This window comes from Phodopus roborovskii, unplaced genomic scaffold, assembly GCF_943737965.1.
Source record: "Phodopus roborovskii unplaced genomic scaffold, PHOROB, whole genome shotgun sequence".
Classification (NCBI taxonomy): Eukaryota; Metazoa; Chordata; class Mammalia; order Rodentia; family Cricetidae; genus Phodopus; species Phodopus roborovskii.
This window is the reverse complement of record NW_026126826.1, coordinates 58,686-85,489: the sequence shown is the minus strand read 5'-3', so window position 1 is coordinate 85,489 and position 26,804 is coordinate 58,686. Positions and strand designations below refer to the sequence as shown.

General features: G+C 43.1%; 1 protein-coding gene across 1 annotated transcript; it reads left to right on the top strand.

Moving 5' to 3' along the window:
* The first annotated feature begins 9,490 nt into the window (after window positions 1-9,490).
* On the top strand, window positions 9,491-10,547 carry LOC127214626 (probable bifunctional dTTP/UTP pyrophosphatase/methyltransferase protein). The gene is made up of 3 exons (XM_051174960.1): window positions 9,491-9,822; window positions 9,959-10,166; window positions 10,291-10,547. Exons 1-2 carry the CDS (start codon window positions 9,659-9,661, stop codon window positions 10,137-10,139), a joined length of 345 nt encoding a protein of 114 aa, XP_051030917.1. The 5' UTR covers window positions 9,491-9,658; the 3' UTR covers window positions 10,140-10,166; window positions 10,291-10,547.
* The last annotated feature ends 16,257 nt before the right edge of the window (window positions 10,548-26,804 follow it).

Below are 26,804 nucleotides of genomic sequence, written 5' to 3'. Positions count from 1 at the left end.
TTGCCCAGACAAAATTAATTAGCACACCCTGAGGTCCTAAGGTCTGTTGACCCTAATAGCAGACTGTCCAGCCTCCAAGGGTCATATACTCAATGGACAAAGGGTCCTACCCCCTCCCTAAGATTGTGAGTTTGCCTTTAAAAAACACCTGGGCCCAGGGGAGGGGGCTTCTCTCTAGCCTGCATGTCAGAGGAGCCCGTTTGCACAAATGTTTCCTGTAAATTAAAGCCTCTTGCGTGTTGCAGCAACTGGACTGGACATTGAGTTCTTGGGGTACCGACCGAAACTGGAAGACTCCTCATTCTGAGGGTCTTACATTTTGGAAGTTCCACCAAGATCCGGTCGACCCCCAGACTCAATTCCATTGCCAGTTGGAGGTAAGAAAGAGCTCGCAACCTATATGTTTGATGTATGCCTGATGCATCTGATGCTACATGTTTTTGACTCGAGTACTTGAATCTGTGCCTAGCCTTCAGAAGACTTGTATGTTATGTGTTTTTGACTCGAGTATTTGAATCTTTGCCTGTCCTGCACAGGACTTTTATAGGACTACAGGGGGAAGCAGACGTGTCCTGAGACCCTTGGTCCCACCCTGGATGAAGTCCAGGGTTGTTTGGAGGAGGGAAGGAGACGAAGTTTCTCTTCTCCAGGGGACAGCAGGCCTCTGGACTTGCTTCCCTCCCACTTTGTAACTTTGGTTTGGGCATTGTTTGTCTGCCGCACAGATTTGTCCTCTTTGTCGGATTGTTCTGTGTTTTTTGTGTCCTTCTGTTCATACTGTTTATGTCCATTTCTATTCTCCCCATGGGTCAAAAACTAACTACCCCACCTAAGTTTGACTTTAGATCCACAGGAGAGCAGGGCTGGAGACCCAGCTAGACAATGAGCATGCTCATCCCCTGCCCTCAGGAATGTGGCAGGGCAGCCAGAGCCACTGGGGCTGAGCTTCAGCTGAATAGCCATGGCCGCGAATGGCCTGGGCAGATCCATGCTGGAATGGAGGGACAGGGATATGACTTATGACCCTGCCACTGCACATATTTGGTTCCCAACATCAGCCTCCAGGGCTGACCCTTCTCCCCAGATCTTTGTAATTGGAAAAACTAACCACCCCCTTTTTGGAGTTCCTTATGTTCTCTCTCTAGGCTATTTGAGATGATTATCAACAATTTCTGCTTGAGGCTAGAAAAATATCCCTGGGGCCGATGGGCGGCCAGTGCAGCTGAAAAAAAAAAAAAAAAAAAACAAGATTGACTTGGGATTCCTTTTGAGGTGCCCCAGTTGGGACTTCAACACTGCTGAAGGTAGGGAGACCTTAAAAATCTATCGCCAGGCTCTGGTGGTAGGTCTCTGAGGTGCCGCGACATGGCCCACCAATTTGGCTAAGTTAAAGAGAGCACTTTTTGACACTACTTCAGAAGCCCAGAGAGCTTCGGTGGCTCTGGTCTTCATGGGGAAATTGGGCCCCAGATATTAGGAAGAAACTCCAGAGACTGGAAGAGTTAAGAGACAGAGAAAGTGTATTGAAGGGACAGAGAAGAGGAGAGAAACGAAAGACAGTAGAGAGACAGAGAGCAGAGAAACATCGTGACAGAAGACAGGAAAAGAATTTCACTAAAATACCTTGGCTGCAGTGGTTAAAGGAAAAAAAAATAGAGAGAGAGAAAGTTAGGAAATTTAAAACAGGCTAGGGAACCTGGGCAACAGGACTCCACTTGACAAGGAGGAACAGTGTGCATATTGTAAAGAAAAAGGACACTTGGCAAATGACTGTCCCAAGAAGACAAGGTCTCGAAGGTCCTAGCCCTAAGAAAGGATAAAATTAAAGGGAGATGGGGTTTGGACTACCCGAAGAACAGTGGACCTTGGCATGGGCCGGGTACCCCACTCGTTCGAGCCACCAGCCAACTGCCTTTTGCCTTTGAATGGAAGGACACTGACACGTGCAGAACTAGGCAGCTCATCTAGAGCTGAATGTCCCAAGGGTTTAAAATTCCCCAACGATGGCCAGGCAAGTAGGAGAATTTCTGGAGACATCTGGGTTTTGCAGGCTGACTAAGGAAAAAATTATCCTGGACCCCAGAGCACCAGGAGGCATTTGATGCCATTAAAAAGGCCCAGCTGAAAGCATCGGCTCTAAGCCTTTTGATGTAACTAACCTTTTACCCTTTATGTGGATGAGCATAAGGGGGTCTCCTGGGGAGTTTTAACCAAATCCCTAGGGCCTTGGAACAGACCAGTTGCTTATCTGTCAAAGAAGCTTGATCCTGTAGCAAGGGGAGGGCCTGTCTATCAAAAAGATATCACTGCTGACAAGTTGACTTTGGGGCATAAAGCAACATTAATAGCCCCCATGCATTGGAGAGCATTGTCTGGCAGCCGCCAACTGATGATGACCAATGCCCGTGTGACCCACCACCAAAGCCTGCTTCTCACTGAGAGACTGAGTGGATTGTGTTCGCTCCACCAGCTAGCCTCATCCCACCACTCTTCTGTCTGTGGAGACTGGTGAACCGGGGATTCATGACTGCCATCAACTGTTGGTTAAAGAGACTGGAGTTTGCAAAGATCTTAATGACATCCTGCTGGCTGGGGAGATGATGACCAGTTCACTGCCATAAAAGGTAAAGAAAGGACTGGGGCAGTGGTACTGCTAGACGAAGAGAAGTCCATAAACATTAACAGGCAACAGGTATGCTTTTTCAACTGTTCATGTGCATGGGACTGTCTCAACTGTTTGGCTAAAAAAAATTACTGAAGAAAATTTTCCGAAGATTCAAAATACCTAAGGTAGTAAAATCAGAAAATGGTACAGGTTTTGTGACCCAGGTAAGTCAGTCACTGGCCAAGATACTGGGGATTGATTAAAATTACATTGTGCATACAAACCCAAAAATTCACGTAGAAAGTATAAATAAAACCATTGAGGAGACCTTCACTAAATTGACCGTGGAGACAGGTGGTAATGATCAGATAGCTATCCTACCCTTTGTGCTTTTCAGGTTTAAAAACACCCCTGGACCATTTGGGCTGAGCCCCTGTAAATGGCTCATTGGGGGGCTCCCTCTACTGGTGGAAATTACCTCTGTACATAGTGCTGATGTGCTGTTTTCTTTCTTTTTTTTTTTATGCATATAGAGTATGTTTTATTTAATTTTATATAACAAAGTCCAATTAAATGAAAACAAACATTTATACACAATATTTGGGAATTTGGGCGTCGTTCTTTCCAAACTACTTCCTGCTGGTAAGGGGCGCTGTCTTGGGGGATTCGAAGAAGATTCAGATATCCTAGCTGTAGTCTGTAGGGCTGTTTTGTCCAGCTGTTTGGAATGTAGGGTCAGCATGTACTCTGTTTCAGGCGGTCTGGTGTGATCAAACCACATTAGTCTGGAAGGAATCCACATCTTTTCATTTTCTGTGAAAACAAAAATAGAAATACTTTTCCCCAGTAACTTGTTCTTCAACTTAAATTTTGGAGTCAAAGCGTTTTTTTTTTTTTTTTTAATTTATTGTTTTACATGTCGATCCCAGTTCCCTCTCCCTCCCTCCCTCCCTCCCCCCAAGCCCTCCCTCCCTCCTTCCCTCCCTTTTGCCCTCTCTACCCTCTCCCATGCACTCTAAACACCCTCCCCTCCCAACCCCCCACCACAATACCATATGTAGGGGAATGCCATCCAGTTGGGGTCATGTAGATCTGACAGGTCCTGTGAAGTAGGGACTAGGGCTTCTCTCCTATCTCTAGAATAAGGCAGTTATCCCTCCATGGGGGATATGTTTGCAAAGTCCTTTTGTGCACAAGGGATACATCCTGGCTCCACTGTCTGAGGTCTCTTAGACTGCTCAGACCTTCTGGCTGAGACCCATATTCAGGGGGGTCCGAGTCAGTCCCCTGTTGGCTTCCCAACTATCAGTCTAGTGGCCCTTAGCTCCTCCTTGTTCAGGTAAGCTGTCTCTATGTACTTCTACTGCATGGTCTTGTCCTCTCCATCTGCTTCTGGGTTCTAGTTTGACTCAGTGTTTATATATGGGTGTTTGCTCCTGTTTTCAACAGGCATTAGTTGAGGACTCCATGGAGAAGTTAGTTGTTGATCTCACTCTCCGGGAAGGACATTTATGATAGCCTTTCCACGGAAGCTGAGATTGTTAGTTGGGAGCAGTCTTGTAGTTCCCTCGACCTTTCTTTGTGTTCAACTTTATCTTCAAACCAATATTGGCTCCCTCTTTTATGTTCTCTCTCTCTGTCTCTGTCTCTCTCTCTCTTTCCTATTTTCCATTCCTAACCAGGCTCAATCCTCCTGGTTGCACATGCCTTCCTCTCCTCCCTCTCATTTTCTCCTACTTCTCTCTCCATTAGCTGTCCTCCCCCACTATACCTGAGGTCTGGGGGACTTGTCCCTTCCCAGTTCTGTGAGGGACTTTATATGAATCTCTTAGAATACAACTTGTATCCTAGTTCCTCTGGTGATGTGAATTATAGGCTGGTGATCATTTGATCTAGGTCTAAAATCCATATATGAGTGAGTACATACTGTGTTCCTCTTTTTCTGACTGGGTTACCTCATTCAGGATGGTTTCTTCAAGTGCCATCCACTTGCCTGCGAATTTCAAGATACCATTATTTTTTTCTGCAGAGTAGTATTCCATTGTGTAGATGTGCCACATCTTCATTAACCATTCTTCAATTGAAGGGCATCTAGGTTGCTTCCAGGTTCTTGCTATTACAAATAGTGCTGCTATGAACATAGTTGAACAGATGTCTTTGTTGCATGGATGTGAATCCTTTGGGTATATGCCTAAGACGGGGATTGCCGGGTCCTGTGGTAAACTAATTCCCATTTTCCTGAGGAACCGCCATACTGATCTCCAAAGTGGCTGTATGAGTTTGCACTCCCACCAGCAGTGGAGGAGTGTTCCACTTTCTCCACATCCTCTCCAACATAAGTCATCACTGGTGTTTCTAATTTTAGCCATTCTGGCAGGGGTAAGATGGTATCTCAAAGTTGTTTTGATTTGCATTTCCCTGATAGCTAAGGATGTGGAGCATTTTCTTAAGTGTCTTTCAGCCTTTTTGATTTCCTCCATTGAGAATTCTTTCTTCAGTTCTGTACCCCATTTTTTAATAGGGTTATTTGGTGTTTTGTTGACTAGTTTCTTGAGTTCTTTGTATATTTTGGAGATCAGCCCTTTGTCGGATATAGGATTAGTGAAAATCTTTTCCCAGTCAGTGGGCTGCCGTTTGGTCTTGTCAACTGTGTCCTTTTCCTTACAGAAGCTTCTAAGTTTGAAGAGGTCCCATTTATTAATTGTTTCTTTCAGTGTCTGTGCCCCTGGAGTTATGTTCAAGAAGCGGTCTCCTATACCAATTTGTTCAAGGGTACCTCCTACTTTCTCTTCTAAGAGGTTCAATGTGGCTGGATTGATGTTGAGGTCTTTGATCCATTTGGACTTGAGTTTTGTGCATGGCGACAGACATGGGTCTATCTGCAGTCTTCTACACACCCTCATCCAATTGTGCCAGCACCATTTGTTGAAGATGCTGTCTTTGCCCCATTGTATAATTTTAGCTGTTTTGTCGAAAATCAGGTGTTCATAGGTGCGTGGATTAATATCAGGATTTTCAATTCGATTCCATTGGTCTACCTGTCTATGTTTATGCCAATACCAGGCTGTTTTCAGAACTATAGCTCTGTAGTAGAGCTTAAAGTCAGGAATGGTGATGCCTCCTGATGTTCTTTTATTGTATAGGGTTGTTTTGGCTATCCTGGGTCTTTTGTTTTTCCATATAAAGTTGATTATTATCCTTTCAAGGTCGGTGAAGAATTGTGGTGGGATTTTAATGGGGATTGCATTGAATCTGTAGATTTCTTTTGGTAAGATTGCCATTTTTACTATGTTTATCCTACCTATCCAAGAGCATGGGAGGTCTTTCCATTTTCTGGTATCTTCTTTAATTTCTTTCTTTAGAGTCACAAAGTTCTTATTATATAGATCTTTTACTTGTTTGGTAAGCATTACACCAAGATACTTTATGTTGCTTGTGGCTATTGTAAAGGGTGATGTTTCTCTGATTTCTTTCTCTGCCTCTTTGTCGTCTGAAAAAAATAGGGCTACTGATTTTTTTGAGTTTATCTTGTATCCTGCTAGTTTGCTGAAGGTGTTTATCAGCTGTAGGAGTTCCCTGGTAGAGTTTATTGGGTCGCTTATGTAAACTATCATATCATCTGCAAATAGAGACAGTTTGACTTCTTCCTTTCCAATTTGGATGCCCTTGATCTCCTTTTGTTGTCTTATAGCATTAGCTAGAACTTCTAGTACGATATTGAAGAGATATGGAGAGAGAGGACAGCCTTGTCTTGTTCCTGATTTTAGAGGATTTGGCTTAAGTTTCTCTCCATTCAGTTTGATGTTGGCAGTTGGTTTGCTGTATATTGCTCTTATTATGTTTAGGTATGTTCCTGTTATCCCTGACCTCTCTAATACCTTTATCATGAAAGGGTGTTGAATTTTATCGAAGGCTTTTTCTGCATCTAGGGAGATAATCATATGGTTTTTCTTTTTCAGTTTGTTTATATGGTGGATCACGTTGATAGATTTTCGTATGTTAAACCATCCCTGCAATCCAGGTATGAAGCCTACTTGATCATGGTGGATGATTTCTCTGATGTATTTTTGAATTCGGTTTGCCATTATTTTATTGAGTATTTTTGCATCGATGTTCATCAGGGATATTGGTCTGTAGTTTTCTTTCTTAGTTGTGTCTTTGTGAGGTTTGGGTACCAAAGTTATTGTGGCCTCATAAAAAGAGATTGGCAATAAACCTTCTGTTTCTATCTTGTGGAACAGTTTGAGGAGTAGTGGTATTAGTTCTTCCTTGAATGTCTGGTAGAATTCTGCACTGAATCCATCTGGCCCTGGACTTTTTTTCGTTGGAAGGCTTTCGATGACTGCTTCTATTTCATTGCAGGTTATAGGTCTATTTAAGTTGTTTGTCTGTTCTTGATTTAATTTTGGTAAGTGATAGTTATCCAGAAACTTGTCCATTTCCTTTGAATTTTCAATTTTTGTGGAATACAGATTTTCGAAGTATGACCTGAAAATTGTCTGGATTTCCTCTGTGTCTGTTGTTATGTTCCCCATTTCGTTTCTGATTTTGTTAATTTGCATGTTCTGTCTCTGCTTTTTCGTTAATTTGAATAAAGGTTTATCTATCTTGTTGATTTTCTCAAAAAACCAACTCTTTGTTGCATTGATTTTTTGTATTGTTTTCCTGGTTTCTATTTTGTTGATTTCAGCCCTCAAGTTGATTATTTCCTGGCGTCTGCTCCTGCGGGGTGAATTCGCTTCTCTCTGTTCTAAGGTTTTCAGTTGCGCTGTTAATTCATTTATGTGACTATCCTCTGTTTTCTTCATATGGGCACTTAGTGCAATGAACTTCCCTCGTAGCACTGCTTTCAAGGTGTCCCATAAGTTCTGGTATGTTGTATCCTCATTCTCGTTGAATATTAGAAAGTCTTTAATTTCTTTCTTTATTTCCGCTTGTGAACCAAGGACGTCAGGCTTCCAGTCACTGACTTGAGCTTTACACAAAATGGCCCCCAGGAAAGGTTGCTATGAAGAGATGCACAACTTGAGTTCCACCCGTGAAGTAAACAGGACGGAGTGCGCTGCAGCCTGAGTTCCACTTCCAGCACATTACTTCCGCTTACGGATGGTGCAACATGCTATTCCCTGCCCACCGGGCGGCTATTAAATCGGATCCGCTTTCGGCCCAGGAAGGGAATTGATCGCATCGGACATTGCGGGCCCGATAGGAAACGCCTTAAGAGATGGGACTAACAGGTCCAAGTGAACAGGTCAGAAACGGCTGATTCTGACCGCAAAAGAGGCAGCACAGAGCATATTCCCTGTCACTCATCGAGGCGGTAGGTGGGACTTCCGGGTGCGGCGAACAGGGCAGAAACAGATCGCAACCCTAGGTCCGTGCACCCCTCTGGTTTTCGCTGTTTCCCTGTTTATGCCACGGTTGGCAGCAGGGTTCCTGTTGCCAGGGAAACCGGGTAAATCGGGGCGGGACTTCTGCGTGGGAGCTTTGACCAGGAATTAATGACTTAGAGAGGTTCCCAGGGGATGGGCGGTGTCACAGGAGCCGTGATGTCAGAGGAGTTACAGGCGTGGCCTGTAGGGCACACAGCTGTCAATCAAACACCTGTCATTCAGTCATTCATTCACTCATTCATTCAGTCATTCACTCAGCCACACATTCATTCAGTCACTCATTCATTTAGTCATTCATTCATTTATTCAGTCATTAATTCATTTACTCAGTCATTCACTCATTCATTCAGTCATTCATTCAATCATTCATTCATGTAGTCATTCATTCATTGATTCAGTCATTAATTAGTTCATTCAGTCATTCATTCACTCATTCAGTCAAAGGTCAGTCATTCATGAAGTAATTCAGTCATTTCAGTCATTCATTCATTAGCTCATTCATTCATTCATACATTCATTCATTTACTCATCCATTCAGTCATTAACTCATTAATTCATTGTACAATCATTCATTCATTCAATCACTTCCTGTGTGTGCTGGAGGCGGGACTTGCGGTCCCTGAGGATAAGGCTCTGACAAAGACAGGCAGTAGGCAGGATTTCCTGTTTGCTTTTACCTACACTGTAGCCCATGGCCATCTTGAACCCCGCCATCTTTTTTGCGCACCAAGGGGCAGGAAATAAGTCCCATCATCTCAGAGGAACCGGAATTGGTTGTCTCAAGCCGGAAGTGGACAATTTCTGGTCCCTCCCAGAACGGAAGTGAACCCCCCAGACCGGAAATGTGCGATCCTTTCAACATGGAGCTGGTTCCACTCACCAGGCTGCTGCAGGGGAAGAGGGTGGTGCTGGCAAGCAGCTCCCCCAGGAGGCGGGACATCCTGTCCTCCATGGTGACTTCCAGGGGCAGGGCCTGCTCTGGGATTGTCAGCTGTGACTTCCAGGGGCGGGGGCTGCTGTGACTGACAGCACACCACCCCCCAGGGCCTGCAGTTCGAGGTCGTACCCTCCCACTTCCAGGAGTCCCTGGAGAAGGCAGGGTTTCCAGCTCTGCCCGAATATGCCTGGGAGACAGCTAAGCTGAAGTCGCTGGAGGTGGCATCGCAGCTGCTCAGGGTGAGGACGGCCCCATCCCTTCTGGTCAGGTGGTAGGCCACACCCCTTTCTTTCAAGGCCCCGCCCATAAGCCTGCCCCGCCCTCTGCCCTTTAAGACTTGCACCCGCCTGATGTCATTCCAACACCATCGTGGTGAGTGAGGCCCCGCCCTTTCCAGCCCTGCCCGCCCCGCCCCTCACTGACCCGGCCCCTTGGCGTCTGGTCCCGCCCACTGCAGGCCGTGGTTGGCATCATCCTGGACAAGCCAAAGGACAAGGATGATGCCTACAGGATGCTGCACAGGTGGGCGGGGCCTGAAGGGGCGGGGCAGACACACCCAGGGCAGAGTGGGCGGGGCCTCTGCATGGAGCTCCAGCCTCTGCCCACCCCAGCCCTGCCCCTTGCCAACCACGCCCTGTCCCGCCTTCCCTGGCCCCGCCCAGGCTGAGTGGCCAGCAGCACAGTGTCATCACCGGTGTGGCCATCTTGAGGCCACTGTGGTGGATGCAGCTTCAGGAGCCAAGTTCCATATGCCCAGAGGCCCCAGAGGCGGAAGGGGACCCAGAAGCAGAAGTGGAATTGTCACTGTTCCACGAAGAGACCCATGTGACATTCTCGCGGCTATCGGAGCCACTGCTGTGCGAATACGTGGAGAGCGGGGAGCCTCTGTGAGTGGGTGTGGGGTGGGGTGGGTGGGGCCAGGAAACCTGGAAGTGAGGCCTGAAAAGGAAGAGCTGTCCCCGGCGGGCGTGGGTGTGGCTGAGCATGGCACCTGGTGTGACTTCGTCCCTGCCTTGCACCCAGGGACAAGGCTGGCGCCCATGGGCTTCAGGCGCGAGGTGGTGCCCTAGCAGAGCGCGTGGAAGGAGATTTCTTCAATGCCGTGGGGTTTCCACTCAACCGCTGCATGCGTGAGCTGGCTGCCATCTTCCCTGATGTGGGACCACACGTCCCTGTCAGCCAGCGTCCGGCCACACCCCAATAATGAGGATTGTAGATGGAGAGTGAGTATGTGAGTGACAGTCTGGGCGGGAATTCTGGTGAGAGAGTGACTGAAGGGGCGGGACTTCTGGTGAGTTTGTGAAGCAGTGACCCATTTCCCATTATGCCCTTGGTGCATTGTGTTTGATTGACAGAGCAAGGTTCCCTCAAGTGCATCACTTCCCAGTGCTAGGACACAGGACATGGGGTGAGGTGTGTGGAGGCAGGGTTAGGGGACAGGCCCACCGAGGGGAGTACACCTAAACCCGCCCCTGTGGCCCTGCCCCTCCTGATGCCCCGCCCTCACCATCTCCATGGGCCCTGCCCTTGCCCCCACTGGGTCCTGCATGAGCAGCTTCACTATCAGATGCCTGTGATGGACATTTGACATCAGGAGCAGGGTCAGGGGAGGCCCCACACCCTGCCCGCACTCTGATTTGCATATTCAAGAGCTGCCTGGAGACTCAGAAGACATCAAGTACAGAAACTGCTGGGGTTAATTTGCATGGCCACACCTCCAAATGACCTAACCTGCATGTATTTGCAGGTCAAAGTCCCAAACAGATGGGAATACTTGCATTCATTTGCATAGCAAAAGCATGCAAAGCAGCACAAATTTGCATATTAAAGTGTATTTCCGAAACTGGGGTTTGCTCATTTACATACTCAAATGTGAAGCCCCAATCAGACTTCCAGATTTTCAGGCACTGTGCTTATTTGCATAATCAAAATTACTAGTGCATACATTACATAACAGTTTAGTAGCCTCATTTGCATATTTAAATGAGTGGCATGTTTTTACTGCTCAGCATCAGGCCCCACCCCTTCAGCACTACCCTAGCTCACCTGTCCCCTACCCCGAGGTCACAGTGTCCAAGGTCACAATCAGTGACCCTCTCCAGGCCCTGCCCTCAACCACACCAGGCCCTTCCCCACTTTCTCTCCTAGGGTCCCCGAGGGCAGGGCCGGGGTCTGGGTATTACCTATGGTGCAGACAGGACTTGGTCCAGGCAGTGACATCACAGGAAATTGTGACTGTGAGCAGGAAGTGCCCTCCTTCCCTACCCTCACCATCTCCACCCCCAGCTGGGCATGGCAGGAGTCTTCTACCAAACTCTTAGGTTACCAAGCAGCAATGCTAGGACCCAGAGGGCGGTGGCCATGGTGAGCAGGTTATGAGAATAAAAACCCTGAGGATGATGAGTGTGGCCCCTGTGACATCACAGAGCTCACCCCTCCAGGCCCTTGTAATGTCAGTCACCGCATACCCTGCCCCTCCAGCTGTCAATCACTACAGACCCCACTTCCTGCCTCTGGGCCATGAGGTCTGCTGAGGGTGTGATCTACAGGCTGACTGGGCAGGGCCATGTCAGCTATCTTCATAACGGTAGAGGGGCAGGCTGCAAGCCGAGGGCAGAACTTCCTGGCAAGGGAAACCTGGCAGTAGAGACTCAGGTCAATCATCAAGGGTGGGGCATGAATTCTGTTCCCAGATCGCAGCCAAGGCTGACCTGAGACAAGGCCATCAGGAACTTTTGTAACTGCTGTGGCTGGGACTGCATTTCCCAGCATCCTATGCGGCCGCTTACTGCTTCGCTGCCCAGAGACTTCTGGGTTTGGATGTTCATGTCCAGGACTGCATTTCCTAGCATTCTGTGCAGTCGATTCCTGCCTTTATGCCCAGGGACTTCCGGTTTTCATCTGTACCGGCCAGGGACTGTAGTTCCCAACATGCTCTGCGGTGGCTTTCTGTTTTTCAGCAATGAAACTTCCAGTTTGTAGTTTTTGGAGGCCCAGGACTCCATTTCCCAGCATTCTCTGTGGCCACTTCCTGCTTCCCTGCCCAGGGACTTCTTATTTTCATCTTTGGCAGCCAAGGACTATATTTCCCAGCATGATTTGTGTCCGCTTTTCTATGAATGGACTTCCGGTTAAAAACTTTGGGGTCCAGAACTGCACTTCCCAGAATGCTGTGTGGCTGCTTCTTTCTTTTCTCCCCTTGACATTCTCTTCTGGACTTCAAGGCCCCTAACTACAGTTCCCAGCATGTGCTGGGCTTGTTTCCATCTTTTCATTTCCTAAACTTCTTCTGGTCTCTGAGGCTCCAGGACTCCATTTCCCAGCTTCCTGTGGTGCTGCGTCCTGTTTTTTCAGTCCTGAAATTCCACCATTTAAAGGCACATAATAATTTAGAAATATTTGAGACTTAGAACAGTTGAATTTAAGTTGTATGAAGTTAGCTTACATTTACATAAAGTTAAGTTGAAATCGAATGTACAGATATATTATTCAGGACTGGGTAAATTGAGAAGGACAAGAGTGTGAAGCTATGTATAACATAGTCAGAGAAAAAAGATATTACAGACAAAGAATAAAAGGCAAACGGTAACTGACTTACAGGTTCTGTTGGCGGCAGAAGCTGGCTAGACTCTTTCTGCCTAGATGGCTGATGTAGCAGAAAGAAGAACCATGGTGGGTAAAGCTAGGCCACATGGTCAAGATGGTGGCTGCCTTAAACATATTCCCAACAGCTGAAAGAAATCGTAAAGTTTTGAGATATAATTTTGTCTTGAGCAGATGCTGCCTCAGCCCAGCCCACCATGCTGAGACAGGTTGCAGCTGGGGCAGGCAGGAGAATTTGAGCATGCCGGGAAGAGAACCAAAACAAGTTTAGGGAAAGAGATTGTTTAGCAGAGATATAAAAAAAAAAACGCCTTCCATCTATCTGTTCTCTGGCAGTAATTTGAAAGATCCCATAAAATATCGGGATCTAGAGAGCTGTTACGTGGCCAATTTAAATTATTTTCTAGGGGATATCTAGGCTACTTTTCAGTACAAAGGTAAATAAGTCTGGGTGACTTTACAAGTGGCATTAAGTGAAAGGGTTTTAAATTTTCTATCAGGCATCCCAGTGGAGTGGTGGGGGATATTTCCTTGGTCGGTTTATTCCCCATGAGTGGAGTGAAAGTGACCATGCAGTCTTGGAACTCATCAGCCCAAGAGTGTGGCCACACGATTTGCAAGAATGGCAGAGTGTTATTCGAAGCTCGTTAGCCCGAAAACGTTGCCAGGACCAACAGAGGCCGGAAATACTCAGCAGTCTGAGAGCAGAGCCGATATACCACACTGGGCTGTATGTCTTCCACCCATGGAATGTACCTGACCTTAAGGAATTGGGTTAAAATGTAAAAGGGTACCTTACCTAATTGAAGCCTGTGTGGAGTGGTATTTCCAGTGAACGGGGGGGGGGGGGATGGTGGTGGAACGCTGGTATCTGAAACAAGATCCTGAGTGTTTCTGGCTGGCCGCCCACCGGCAGACAGCTGTCAGTGACCCTCACGTAGAGTCTGCCTGGGTTTCGGCACCAATGTTGTTCTTTTGCTGTGCAGCTAATGCCTAAGAAACACAAACGCGAGACTCAGGGCCCACGTGGAGATTTTTGAGAGAAGGGAGAGAAAGAGGGGGTAGCTGGTGGCCAACTGAAAGCAGGAGAGAAAGGGGGGGTGTGGGGCACTTGCTTTAAAAGGGGAGGCTTGCACATGTGTAACTGAGTCCTCTGGCAGCCAGGTAAACCTTGAGCCATCAGGTAAAGCTGATGTAGCAATGACATGGCCATGAGGGTCCCGCCCATCATCAGGGTGGGGGGGGGGTCAAATGGCTGCTAGTTCCTAACAATCAGATTACTAAGCGGAGTCACTATTTAGCTACACATGTAGTTAAGTGTAAGCCACTAGTTAGCCACAAACTAACCCACTAGTTAGCCACACATACTAGCTCACTAGTACCCACACACACCATGCCACTTGTTAGCCACATACTTAACTCACTATTTAGCCACACATATGAAGTCACTAGTTAGACAAACACCTAAATCAATAGTCAGCCCCACACCTTTGTCACTAGTTAGCCACAAAAACTAAGCCACAAGTCCATCACACAAATAAAGCAGTACTTAGCCACACACACTAAGACAGTAGTTAATCATACACCTAAGTTACTATTTAGCTACATGCCTAAGCAGTAATTAACCACATTGCATAAGTCACTAGTTAGCCACAAAGCTAGGTTACTAGTTAGCCACAGTCTCTATGTCTCTAGTTAGTTACACACAATATATCACTACTTACCCACCCATATTAAGTCACTAGTCAGCAACACATCTAATTTACTAGCTAGTCACAAACACCAAGAAAATAGTCAGCCACACACACACTGAGATAGTAGTTAGCCATGCACCTATGTATTTCTATGTATTTAGTCAACTACACACCTAAGTCACTAGTTAGCTACCAACACTAGGTCACTAGTTATCCACACACATTAAATCAGTAGTTAGACACACACACTATGGCACTAGTTAGACACATACTAAGTCTGTCTAAAAGAAAAACAGCTCACACTAAGGTGGTCCCAGGACATGGGAATCAGGCCTTTATTCCCAGCAGCAGGCATTTGGAGATAGGAGTGACATGGCTGGACAGAGAGAGGAAGATAAGGTAGAGGAGCGAGAAGAGCATGTTGTGAGATGATTTTGTTTGAGAAGTTAGTCTGAGGGATCGAAGTGATAGGAGTCAATCTGAGGAGGCAGTGTGAGGACAGGAACACATCGCTTGTCTGAGAATAGGTAGAGATAACAACTCTAGTAGCCAGATGCTCTGAATCTGTGATCCTTCAATTTTCACCTTCCCCTCCCTGTTAGATTACTGTGAGTTTTTATTATTAAGATCTATTAGAACTTGTGATGGAAGTGATGATCTCTCTGTGAAGGTGTGATATTTCAAAGTCAATAGAGGTAAAAAATTTAAATTATTAAATTATATTAACTTTGTTTTTTGAAAATTACATTGGTATCGTTTAATGTTGTTAATTTGTAAAATTTTTTTATTATACTTATAAAACCAGTTCCCTCCAACTTACTCCCACCCTCCTTCTTCCCCTCCCAACTTCCCGGGCTCCCAGCCATTCTCCCCTCCCATCCAAACAACACTATACACGTAGGTGGATGCCTACCAGGAGGGGTCATCTAATTCCTTCAAGTCATTTTAAGTAGACACTAAAATGTCTCTCCTGTCTCAATGTTAATGGAGTATCCCTCCATGGGGATTTTCCCCCAATGTGCTTTTTGTAACATGGATACTTCCTGGTCCCACTTTCTGAAGACTGTTAGACTGCACAGGCCTTTTAGCTGAGACCCATGTTCAGGGGTCTGTGTCAGTCCCATGTTTGATTCCCAGCTATAAGCCTGGGGCCCCATTATCTCCTCCTTGTTCAAATCAGCTATGTCTTTGGGTTTCTGCAATATGGTCTTGTCCTCCCTCTCTGCATATGGATTCAATTTTGGCTCAGTGTTTAGTTGTCCAAGGTTGCTTCTGTTTCCATCAGCTACTAGGTGAGGTCTCCATGATGGTGGATAAGTTACTCATTGATCTCATTGCCAGCGAAGGGAATTTATGGTAGCCTTTACACTGTTGCTCAAATTGTTAGTTGGGGTCATTCTTGTAGGGCTCTGCACATTTCTCTAGGTTCTATTTCCTCTTCTAACCTATAATGGCTCCCTCTTTTATAGTCTCTTTCTCTCTTTTTCTTTCCTCTGTTCTGCTCTCCTCTCTTCTCTTCCCTTCTCTTCTCAAGACTATTCCTCCCTTGACCAAATATTCCTAGACCCACAATCTTTCATCTCCTCCCATTTTCATTGTGCTAGTTCCCTCTCCACTCACTACCCGCCAATACCCACCCATATGCTCTGAGGACCTTGTCCCTTCCTGCTCCTGCGAGTGTCCTCATGTAAAACTGTTAGAATCATCCTTCTATCCTAATTTCTCTGGCAGTTTGTTTTGTAGGCTGGTGAACCTTTCCAATATGTCTAAAATCCACATATGAGTGAATACATACCATGTTTCTCTTTCTGTGATTGGGATACCTCATTCAGGATGGTTTCATCAAATTCCATCCACTTGTCTGGAAGTTTCAAGATTCCATTGTTTCTGCCCACCCCCACAGAGTAGTATTCCATTTTGTAAATGTGGCAAATCTTCTTTATTTATACTTCAGTTGAGGGGCATCTAAGTTGAGGGACAATGATTCCAGGTTCTTGCTATTATAAATAATATTGCTATGAACATATGTGAGCACAAGTCTTGGTTGCATGGATTGGGATCATTTGGGTATGTACTTAAGCAGGAGATTACTGGGTCTCGTGGTAGACTGATTCCCATTGTCCTGAGAAACTGCCATGCTAGTCTCCAAAGTGGCTGTACAAGTTTGCAGTTCCACCTGAAGTGGAGGAGTGTACCCATTTCTGCACATCCTCTCAAGCATAAGTTGGCATTGCTGTTTCTAATTTTAGCAATTCTGACAGGAGTAAGATGGTATCTCAACGTTGTTTTAGTTGGCATTTCTTTGACAGCTAAGGATGTTGAATACTTTCTTAAGTGTCATAAATCATTTTTTATTTCCTCTATGGAGATTTATCTATTCAGTTCTGTAGCCCATTTTAATAGAGTTATCTGGAGTTTATTGACTAGTTTCTTGAGTTCTTTGTATATTTTGTAGATCAGCCCTTTGTTGGACATAGGATTGGTGAAAAACCCAGTTTGTGGGCTGCAGTTTGGTCCATCATCCAGTTATACCAGCACCATTTTGATGGGAGATGTCATTCTGAAAATATATTTCTCATACTAGTTAATGAATAAAGCACTGTTGGACAATAGGAAAGCTAGATAGGTGAAACTAGGAGATAAGGAGGAAAGAGGAAGGAGGAAGGAGGAAGGAGGAAGCAAGATGGAGAGACTGGGGTGTCGAGATGCCTGCCCTCTTCCCCGGTAATAAGAGACCACATGAAAATACATAGATCAACAGAAATAGGCTAATACTTAAGACGGAGCTAATTGATAAGAAACTAGTACCTGGCCAACAGCATTATATCAAACATAGAGTCTCTGTATATTAATTGGTGCTGGCGCAGCTCCAGGACAAGACCAGCGGTGGGCAGAAAACCTTACTCAGCATTTTTTGAAGATGCTTTCCTCATCCCATTGTATAATTTTACCTGATTTGTTAGTATGTTTGTGGGTTAATATAAGGATTTTCTATTCGATTTCATTGAGGTACTTGTCTATTTTTGTGCTAATACCAGGCTGTTTTCAGTACTATAGCTCTGTAGTAGATCTTAAAGTCAGGGATAATGATCCCTCCTGAAGTTCCTTTATTATACAGGTTGTTTTGGCTATTTTGGTTCTTTTGGTTTTCAATATAAAGTAGATTATTATCCTTTCAAGGTCAGTGAAATATTGTGCTGGGATATTAATGGAGATTGCATTGAACATGTAGATTGCTGTTGGTAAGATTGCCATTTTTCTATGTTTTTTCTACCTATCCATTAGATTGGGACATCTTTACATTTTCTGCTATTTTCTTTAAAGACAAAAATTCTTATTATATAGGTCTTTCACTTCTTTGGTGTTACCCCAAGATACTTTATGATGTTTGTGGCTATTGTGAAGGGTGATGTTTCTCTGATTTCTTTAACAACCCCTTTGTTGACTGAATATGTAATGGCTACAGATTTTTTTTTATTTAATCTTGTATCCTCATATTTTACTGAATGTATTTTTCAGCTGTAGGAGAATACTGGTAGAATTTTTTGGTTGCTTATGTAAACTACCTTATCATCTGAAAATAGAGAAAGTTTGAGTTCTTCCTTACCAATTTGCATCCCCTTGAACTCCTTTTCTTGTCTTATTTCTTTAGCTAGCCATTCAATTACAATAATGAAGAGATACGGAGAGATAAGGCAGCTAGCCTTTTTCCTGATTTTAGAGGAATCACCTTAAGCTTCTCTACATTCAGCTTGATATTTGGTATGGGTTTACTATATATTGCTTTTATTATGTTTACATAAATTCCTGTTATCCCTGATCTCCCCAAGACCTTTAATATGGAAGTATGTTGAATTTTGTCAAAAGGTTTTTCTGCATCTAGGGAGATGATCATGTGACTTGTCATTTTCAGTTTGTTTATATAGTGGTATATTTGATATATTTTCATATGTGAAACAATCCCTGAAAGCCAGAGATAAAGTCTACTTGATCATGGTAGATGATTTCTCTGACATATTCTTGGATTCAGTTTTCCCATATTTTCTTGAGTATTTTTGAATCAATGTGCATGAGGGATATTGGTCTGTAATTTTCTCTCTTATTTATGTCTTTGTGTGGATGGGTATCAAGGTGATTGTAGCCTCATAAAAACAGTTTGGTAATGAACCTTCTTTTCTATTGTGTGGAACAATTTCAGGAGTATTAATATAGTTCTTCCATGAATTTTTGGTAGAATTCTTCACTTAAGAAGACATCTGGCTCTGGGATTTTTTATGTTGGAAGGCTTTTCATTATTACTCCTACTTTGTTAGTTGTTATAGATCAATTTAAGTTGCTTGTCTATTCTTGATTTAATTCTGGTAAGTAATAGGTATCCAGAAATTTGTCCATATCCTTTGAATTTTCAAATCTTGTCGAGTATAGGTTTTCAAAATATGACCTTAAAATTGTCTTCATTTCCTCAGTGTCTATTGTTATGTACTACTGTTTGTTTCTGATTTTGTTAATTTTCATGTTCTCTCTATGCTTTTTGGTTAGTTTGGATAAAGGTTTCTCTACCTTAATAATTTTCTCAAAAAACCAACTCTTTCTATCACTGATTTTTTTGTATTGTTTTCCTGTTTTTTTTTTTATTGTTTTTTAGAGACCCCCATTTTTTTGGCTCTGCTGCCTGTCCCACAACTATGTGTTGTGGAACAAGTTGGTCTTGAACTCACAGAAGTAAGTTTCCATCTGCCTCCTGAGCACCAGCATTAATTTCATTTGCCACCACCACCCAGCTTTTGGTACCTTTTTAAATGTCTTCTTTAAACATATTACTGTTTTTATCTCTATTTTGCTGCACTCCTATGTTTCTTAGATTTTACTTATTTCATTCCTTTTCTCAAGTAATGCTGATTATTTATTTCTGTGTAGAGCAAAGTGTCTTCTAACTGTGGCTTGTCTTATGCTGTGTAATTGAGAATTGTTTTGAACTCCTAATCCTGCTTCTCCTGTACAGTGCTGGGAAGAAAATCCTACACTTTGTTCCAGTTGAGCCCTTGCCTGGTCAGGGAGAAGGAAAATAGACCAGAAAATGAGTGAACTCCCAAGATCTCTGATTATTGTGGGGTCTTATAAATGAAGAGGGATTTGTGCAATGATTGAGTTCATGTCCCACTTGGATACTGGTGGAGTCCAGTGCAGAAAGGGAGGGGCAGGATGGAAGATGAGATTTCCTACTTCAACAGTAGTTGAGGTGAGCAATGTGGAATTAGATAATCATTCTTAGAAAATCCATCATTGTTTCATAGTGCAGTTTCTTGGAATCCACAGATGAGGGCTACCAAGACTTTGGATAGAGGAGAGACCTTATCATGTATACAAATTGGTATAAATTACAGTATTTAGCCAAAACCAGTCTGGGTGAACTCTTGTGGAATATGTAACAGGACTATTTTTTTTTTTTTTGTTCGTTTGGATGTACAGTGTGAGAGAAAAGGTTTGAGGAATACTTGGTGTGCTCTAAATGAAACCCCTAGTCTCTAGAGCACATGGCCATGAAGCTATTTTCAGCTTTTCAAAATATTTTTTTTCAGATCATAACTACATCATATCCACATACACTTTTCTGCCCAGAAGCCCTGCCATGAATACTCAGTGTTCTCTAATTCACAGTCTAGTTTTCTTAAACAGGAGTTTCACATTAACCACAGTGAATATTAGAAGGTGTCATACATTTGACTGCAGTATTTCCCAGCTATGAGGCCAATGGCTACTGGCCAGTAACAATGAGCGTGTAACAAAATGTGCACACAAGGTACACTGTGATTTTAATAATGAGCAGCTTGACTTCCAGGACAGTAGAAGAATGTATACTAAAACACAAACTTTCTGGATTAGGCTGCTATCTGCTGGGTGGGTAGTGCAGAGTTACAAGGACTATGCAATCTGAGTCACTGATTTCTGATTTCCTGGTAGTGGGCTGCAAAATTGTAGGTCCAACTGGGTGGTCCCTGCCAATGCTGGAATCTGAGAAGCCTTCCTTCCATGATTCTCTTTTCCTTATGCTCTATCGAGTTGTAAGGAAGAACACAGGTTACACTATTCTGAGTGTAGGGTTTGCAAAGCAGGTCTGCTCAGATGTCATTTCTGCAAAATTTGTATGGACTATGAGACAGACTGGGGTTCTTTTGGTCCATGTGGTGACTTGGGCAGTTACCCTTGTCCTCTGAGCCTTCCTCTCCATGTGTTTATTGGTTTGGGGGAGACTCTGCAGCCCTGGCATGGGTGTGTGTGTTGCTTATTATATAACTGTCCAGTGTGCATATGCATGCAATGCTGTTGGTGTGCAGTGGGGGCTGACACTGGATAACGGAAGGTCTGATTACTTGAAGTTCTGAATATTCCATTCCACTTTCAGGTTTGCCTTATAAATATTTTAGAAAGTAGTAAAAAATGGTGATGTGGATGTCTCTCAGCAATACAAGATTATAATGTTTTTAACTCTCTGCTACCAAGAGTTACAATACTGTGTTAACTGACATTTAATTCCGGTGTACAAAATCAGTCTCTATCCTGCAGAGATATCTCAGGTGTGTATGGTTTTGGGTAGGGAGTTAGGTCAGGATCTTCACCTTGGTCCATAAACCACTTGGCAGGAAGTTGATTTTAAATTATTCTCCCATGTTGTTTGTGGAGTGCGCATCAATGCGGCTAGGTTAACCTGAACAATAAAGGGGTATAAAGGTTTACAGAGCCATAGCAGAAGGTCAGCTCCTTTTGCATGGGGAGCTCTAGAACAGGGACATCCTGTCTTTGGAATACATATACATAGCTACAGTGTCAAAAGTGTCTAAGGGTCACTTTTAGTTGATTTAATTGGAGTGTTGAGGTCTGTGTTTATTTAATCTCTGTACACATGGATTCATAGATATTGGGATAACATTGGTCAAGATCACACTTTTCTTGGCTAAGTTTCTTTTGTATTTTATGTTAATAGTTGATATTTTTTGACCTTTGCTCTTGGGTTATTCTCTCTATCTCTTTTATTCTTTTACACATATTATACATATTTTGATTGTTGTTGCTTTGTGGTAAGTATAAAAGTCATATTATGTTAGTTTGTGTACTGTGTTTTCATAATTCCATTGAGCATTCTGAGTATTTCCGAAAAAAATTGTTACTGTGCCTTTGCAATAAGCATTTTGTTATTAATTTTTGTTCATTGTCATTGGATTGTATTCATTTCATGTTACAAACTTGCCATGTATAGCATCTTAAATTCTGATACTTCATGTTCTGAAACCATTATATAATTCTTTATTTATTTTGGTTTTATTGTTAATCTGTGGAAGAGTTTTGATTCATCAGATAAAACATGTTGTGTATCTTGGCAAGAGACTCAGCACATCTTTTGGGGGGTGACCAGAGTTCAGATATGTACACTCAACTTCACATCATTATCTTCATCCCATAACCTGTTTAGTTATACAAACCATTTTCTCTCAAACTCATACATAAAAAATATAGCAATAAACTTGATAAAATGGTAAAGATTAGTACTATCAATACTATTAGCATAAATTCTAGTCTTATACACTACAGTTTAGATTTGACACACTGCACTGGAAATTGTAAAGCTATTTCTAGTTGTTCTTAATAATCAAAACATGGATTCAGATATGCGACTAATGATGAAATATCAGAGAAGCAGAGCAGTCAAGCCCTAGCTCTTATTTCTACTGAAGTACTGATACCAATGGGGCAGGCAATTCTGATACTTTGAGTCTTCCCTCAGAAAACAATGAGCTTTTGTCTTCTTCCTCCTTATATTTCTTTCTCCCATCCATATCTACCTCCCAATTTCAGGGATAAAGGAATGAGCCACCACTTGTCTCTCTTTTTCTTTTAGACTGGATCAATGTGGTGTAGCCTGGGGTGGCCATGAAATTACAGACATGCACCTGATTATGTCTCCCAAGTGCTAGGATTAAAGGTGTACTCCACCATGGCCTGTCCTCTATGGCTAACCACGGCATAGCTCCACATTCTATTCTTAAAGCATATTTGTTTTTTCTTTATATATGTTTATGGTTGAAGAAGAGAATAGTTTCAGTCTGAATTGTGTAATGGTCTTTGCAAGCTCTGCACATTGTGTGGAGAGAGAAAGAGGGTTTGAAATTCTCCTCTGCAGGAACAGAGCTGGGTCATCTACTGATGACATGGGAAAGTGACATTGAAATTAATGTCTGACTATGCAGTTTGCCTTTTGTTCCAGCACTGAGGAAGTAGATGCAACTGGATCTCTCTGATTTAGAGGTCAGCCTGGTCTACAGAGTAAGTTCCAGTACAGTAGGGCCACATTGTTAAACTCTGTCTCAAAAATAAAAATAAATAAATAAATGTATCAATAAATATTAGACAGTTAATGAAAAAAAACTATTAGAAAAGAACAACAACAAGTTTAATATTAATAATTAATAAGGAATTCACCAGTGCAGTTTACTAAGCAAGGAATAGGATGGCAGGAGCCACACAGGGAAATTCTGTAAAAAAAACCCAAAAACCAAATAAGTTCCTATTTGTGCAGATCTCTGAAATGTCTAGGTCTGGAGTAAAAGCCAGGGCCAAAGGAGGTCCTGGACCTAGTGTGTCTTTAAGAACAGTCTAACCCTTGAGGAAGAGCTCTTGTCAATCAAGCTTCACTAGCCAATCAGGTACACTGAGCCAACCCACCAGTATCAGGTCTGGAAGGACACTTCCTGGAGCCATACTGCAGGCTTGCTTTTATATCAGAACAGGCACCAGAGGATTGATTGCTGCTCTGTGAGTGCTGCAGGGGAATGGAGGAGAACAGAAGCTGCAGCATGGTGAGTGAGTGGATTCAGAGGGTGGTATGGGGAGTCATGAATGTCTGTTTTGCAGTCCTTCCAGGAGGACGCTGGGCTTGAATGTGCTGTCAAATTCAGTGTTCTGTTAGGTCCATTGTGGTTCTAGGAGCTTCCCCAACCAGGGTGTGGCCCAGGAATATTTTTCCTTGTGGGATGCATCTGTGGAAAGGATTTCGATTATGCAGCAAGGTGAATAAATTCTTTGAAGTCAGCTCCATTATGCTTTTGGTGCACAGGGATGGCAAGTTACCATACAAGGAGAGGTTCAGTTTGTCCAGTGCCTTCAAGAAGCTTTGCCCTTCATATCTAACATTTAGGGGTCAGATACGTGCAGAGATATTACCATTTTTTTGCCATCAAAATAACTTAACTTCTGTTGTTAAGAAATGAATAGAAAGATCTTATTTTGCATATCATTCCCAGTTCCCTCTCCCTCCCTCCCCCAGTGACCTCCCCATCCCATCCCACATACATTTCTCTGGGAGGCTTAGTTCTTTAGGACGATTCATCTAAACCTGTCAAGACATTTGGGTTTGGCACGGGCCCTCCTCCTTGTCTCTAGGCTAAGGGCGTATTCACACTTGGAATTAATTTTGTGTATGCTCTAAATGGCATATATATATATATATATATATATATATATATATATATATATATATGGATTTTTGTTTTACAGCATGATCTGGAATTTTTTTTTTATGCTTGTTGTATTTTACTTTTCATCCTTTAATCCATTTGTTTATGCTTACTGATACATGTTAATAGTAAATGATATATAAGTAATATAATCCTTTGAAGCATGTGAAAATTAGGTAATTATCACACTCAGGATAGCCTAGTTTAGTTCTATTTCCCTGAAATTTCAAAATGCTATTGTTTTTTATTATTATTTTATTTTATATAACAAAGTCCAATTAAATGAAAACAAACATTTATACACAATATTTGGGAATTTGGGCGTCGTTCTTTCCAAACTACTTCCTGCTGGTAAGGGACGCTGTCATGGGGGAGTCAAAGAAGGTTCAGAAATCCTGGCTGTAGTCTGTAGGGCTGCTTTTTCCAGCTGTTTTGAATTTAGGATCACTTTATACTCTGTTTCAGGTGGTCTGGCGTGATCAAGCCACATTAGTCTGGAAGGAACCCACATCTTTTCATTTTCTGTAGAAACAAAAATAGAAATCCTTTTCCCCAATAACTTGTCCTTCAACTTAAATTTTGAAGTCAAAGCATTTTTTTTAATTTAATTTATTATTTTACATGTCGATCCCAGTTCCCTCTCCTTCCCTCCCTCACTCCCTCCTTCCCTCCTGCCCTCTCACATGCACACTAAACACCCTCCCCTCCCATCCCCCACCCCAATTCCACATGTAGGGGAATGCCATCCAGTTGGGGTCATGTAGATCTGACAGGTCCTATGAAGTAGGGACTAGGGCTTCTCTCCTGTCTCTAGATTAAGGCACTTATCCCTCCATGGGGGATATGTTCGCAAAGTCCTTTTGTGCACCAGGGATACATCCTGGCTCCACTGTCTGAGGTCTCTTAGACTGCTCAATCCTTTTGGCTGAGACTCATATTCAGGGGGGCCTGAGTCAGTCCCATGCTGGCTTCCCAGCTATCAGTCTAGTGGCCGTTATCTCCTCCTTTTTCAGGTAAGCTGTCTGTATGTGTTTCTGCCGGAAGGTCTTGTCCTCTCAATCTGCATCTGGGTGCTAGTTCGACTCAGTGTTTATGTATGGGTGTTTGATCCTATTTTCAACAGGCATTAGTTGAGGGTTCCATGGATAAGTTAGTTCTTGATCGCACTCTCTGGGAAGGGCATTTATGATAGCCTTTCCACGGAAGCTCATATTGTTAGTTGGGAGCAGTATTGTACTTCTCTAAACCATACTTTGTGTTCAATTTTATCTCTAAAACAATATTGGCTCCCTCTTTATTGTTCTCTCTCTCTCTCTCTCTCTCTCTCTCTCTCTCTCTCTCTCTCTCTCCTGTCTTCTATTCCTAACAGGGCTCAATCTTCCTAGTCGCACATGTTTTCCTCCCCCACTCATTATCTCCTACTTCTCTCTACATTCACTGTCCCCCCCACTTCCCCTGTGCTCTGGGGGACTTGTCCTTTCCTGGTTCTGTGAGGGACTTCATATGAATCTCTTAGAATATACATTGTATCCTAGGTCCTTTGGTGGTGTGAATTATAGGATGGTGATCCTTTGATCTAGGTCTAAATTCCATTTATGAGTGAGTACATACTATTTTCCTCTTTTTGTGACTGAGTTTCCTCAATCAGGGTGGTTTTTTTCAAGTGCCCTCTACTTGCCTGCGAATTTCAAGATACCATTTTTTTTTTCTGCAGAGTAGTAGTCCATTGTGTAAATGTACCACATCTTCATTAAATATTCTTCAATTGAGGGGCGCCTAAGTTGCTTCCAGGATATTACAAATAGTGCTGCTATGAACATAGTTGAACAGATGTCTTTGTTGTATGGATGTGAATCCTTTCGGTATATGCCTAAGAGGGGGATTGCCGGGTCTTGTGGTAAACTAATTCACATTTTCCTGAGGAACGGCCATACTGATCTCCAAAATGGCTGTATGAGTTTGCGCTCCCACCAGCAGTGGAGGAGTGTCCCCCTTTCTCCATATCCTCTCCAAAATGAGTCATCATTGGTGTTTCTAATTTTAGCCAATCTGGCAGGAGTAAGCTGGTATCTTAAAGTTTTTTGATTTGCATTTCCCTGGTAACTAAGTATGTAGAGCATTTTCTTAAGTGTCTTTCTGCCTTTTTGATTTCCTCTATTGAGAATTCTTTCTTCAGTTCTGTATGCCATTTTTTTAATGGGGATATTTTGTGTTTTGTTGACTAGTTTCTTGAGTTCTTTGTATGTTTTGGAGATCAGACCTTTGTCAGATATAGGATTGGTGAAAATCTTTACCCCGTCTGTGGACTCCTGTTTGGTCTTGTCCACTTTGTCCTTTGCCTTACAGAAGCTTCTAAGTTTGAAGAGGTCCCATTTATTAATTGTTTCTCTCAGTGTCTGTGCCCCTGGAGTTACGTTCAGGAAGCAGTCTCATATACCAATTTGTTCAAGGATACCTTCTACTTTCTCTTCTAAGAGGTTCAATGTGGCTGGATTGATGTTGAGGTCTTTGATCCATTTGGACTTGAATTTTGTGCATGGTGACAGACATGGTTCTATCTGCCTTCTTCTACACCACCTCATCCTATTGTGCCAACACCATTTGTTGAAGATGCTGTCCATGCCCCATTGTATAATTATCACTGTTTTGTCGAAAATCAGGTGTTCATAGGTGTGTGGGTTGATATCAGAAATTTCAATTCGATTCCATTGGTCTACCTGTCTATTTTTATGCGAATACCAGGCTGTTTTCAGAACTATAGCTGTGTAGGAGAGCTTAAAGTCAGGAATGGTGATGCCTCCTGTAGTTCTTTTATTGTATAGGGTTGTTTTGGCTAACCTGGGTCTTTTGTTTTTCCATATAAAGTTGATTAATGTCCTTTCAAGGTCGGTGAAGAAATGTGGTGGGATTTTAATGGTGATTGCATTGAATCTGTAGATTGCTTGGAAAGATTGCCATTTTTATTATGTTAATCCTACCTAACCAAGAGCATGGGAGATCTTTCCATTTTCTGGTATCATCTTTAATTTCTTTCTTGAGAGACACAAAGTTCTTATTATGTAA

Excerpts from the sequence above, each read along its gene's own strand:
- LOC127214626 (XM_051174960.1), top strand. The coding sequence starts at position 9,659 with ATGCAGCTTCAGGAGCCAAGTTCCATATGCCCAGAGGCCCCAGAGGCG. Across the intron at positions 9,823-9,958 it reads GTGGAGAGCGGGGAGCCTCT|GGACAAGGCTGGCGCCCATG; the intron begins GTGAGTGGGTGT and ends CCTTGCACCCAG.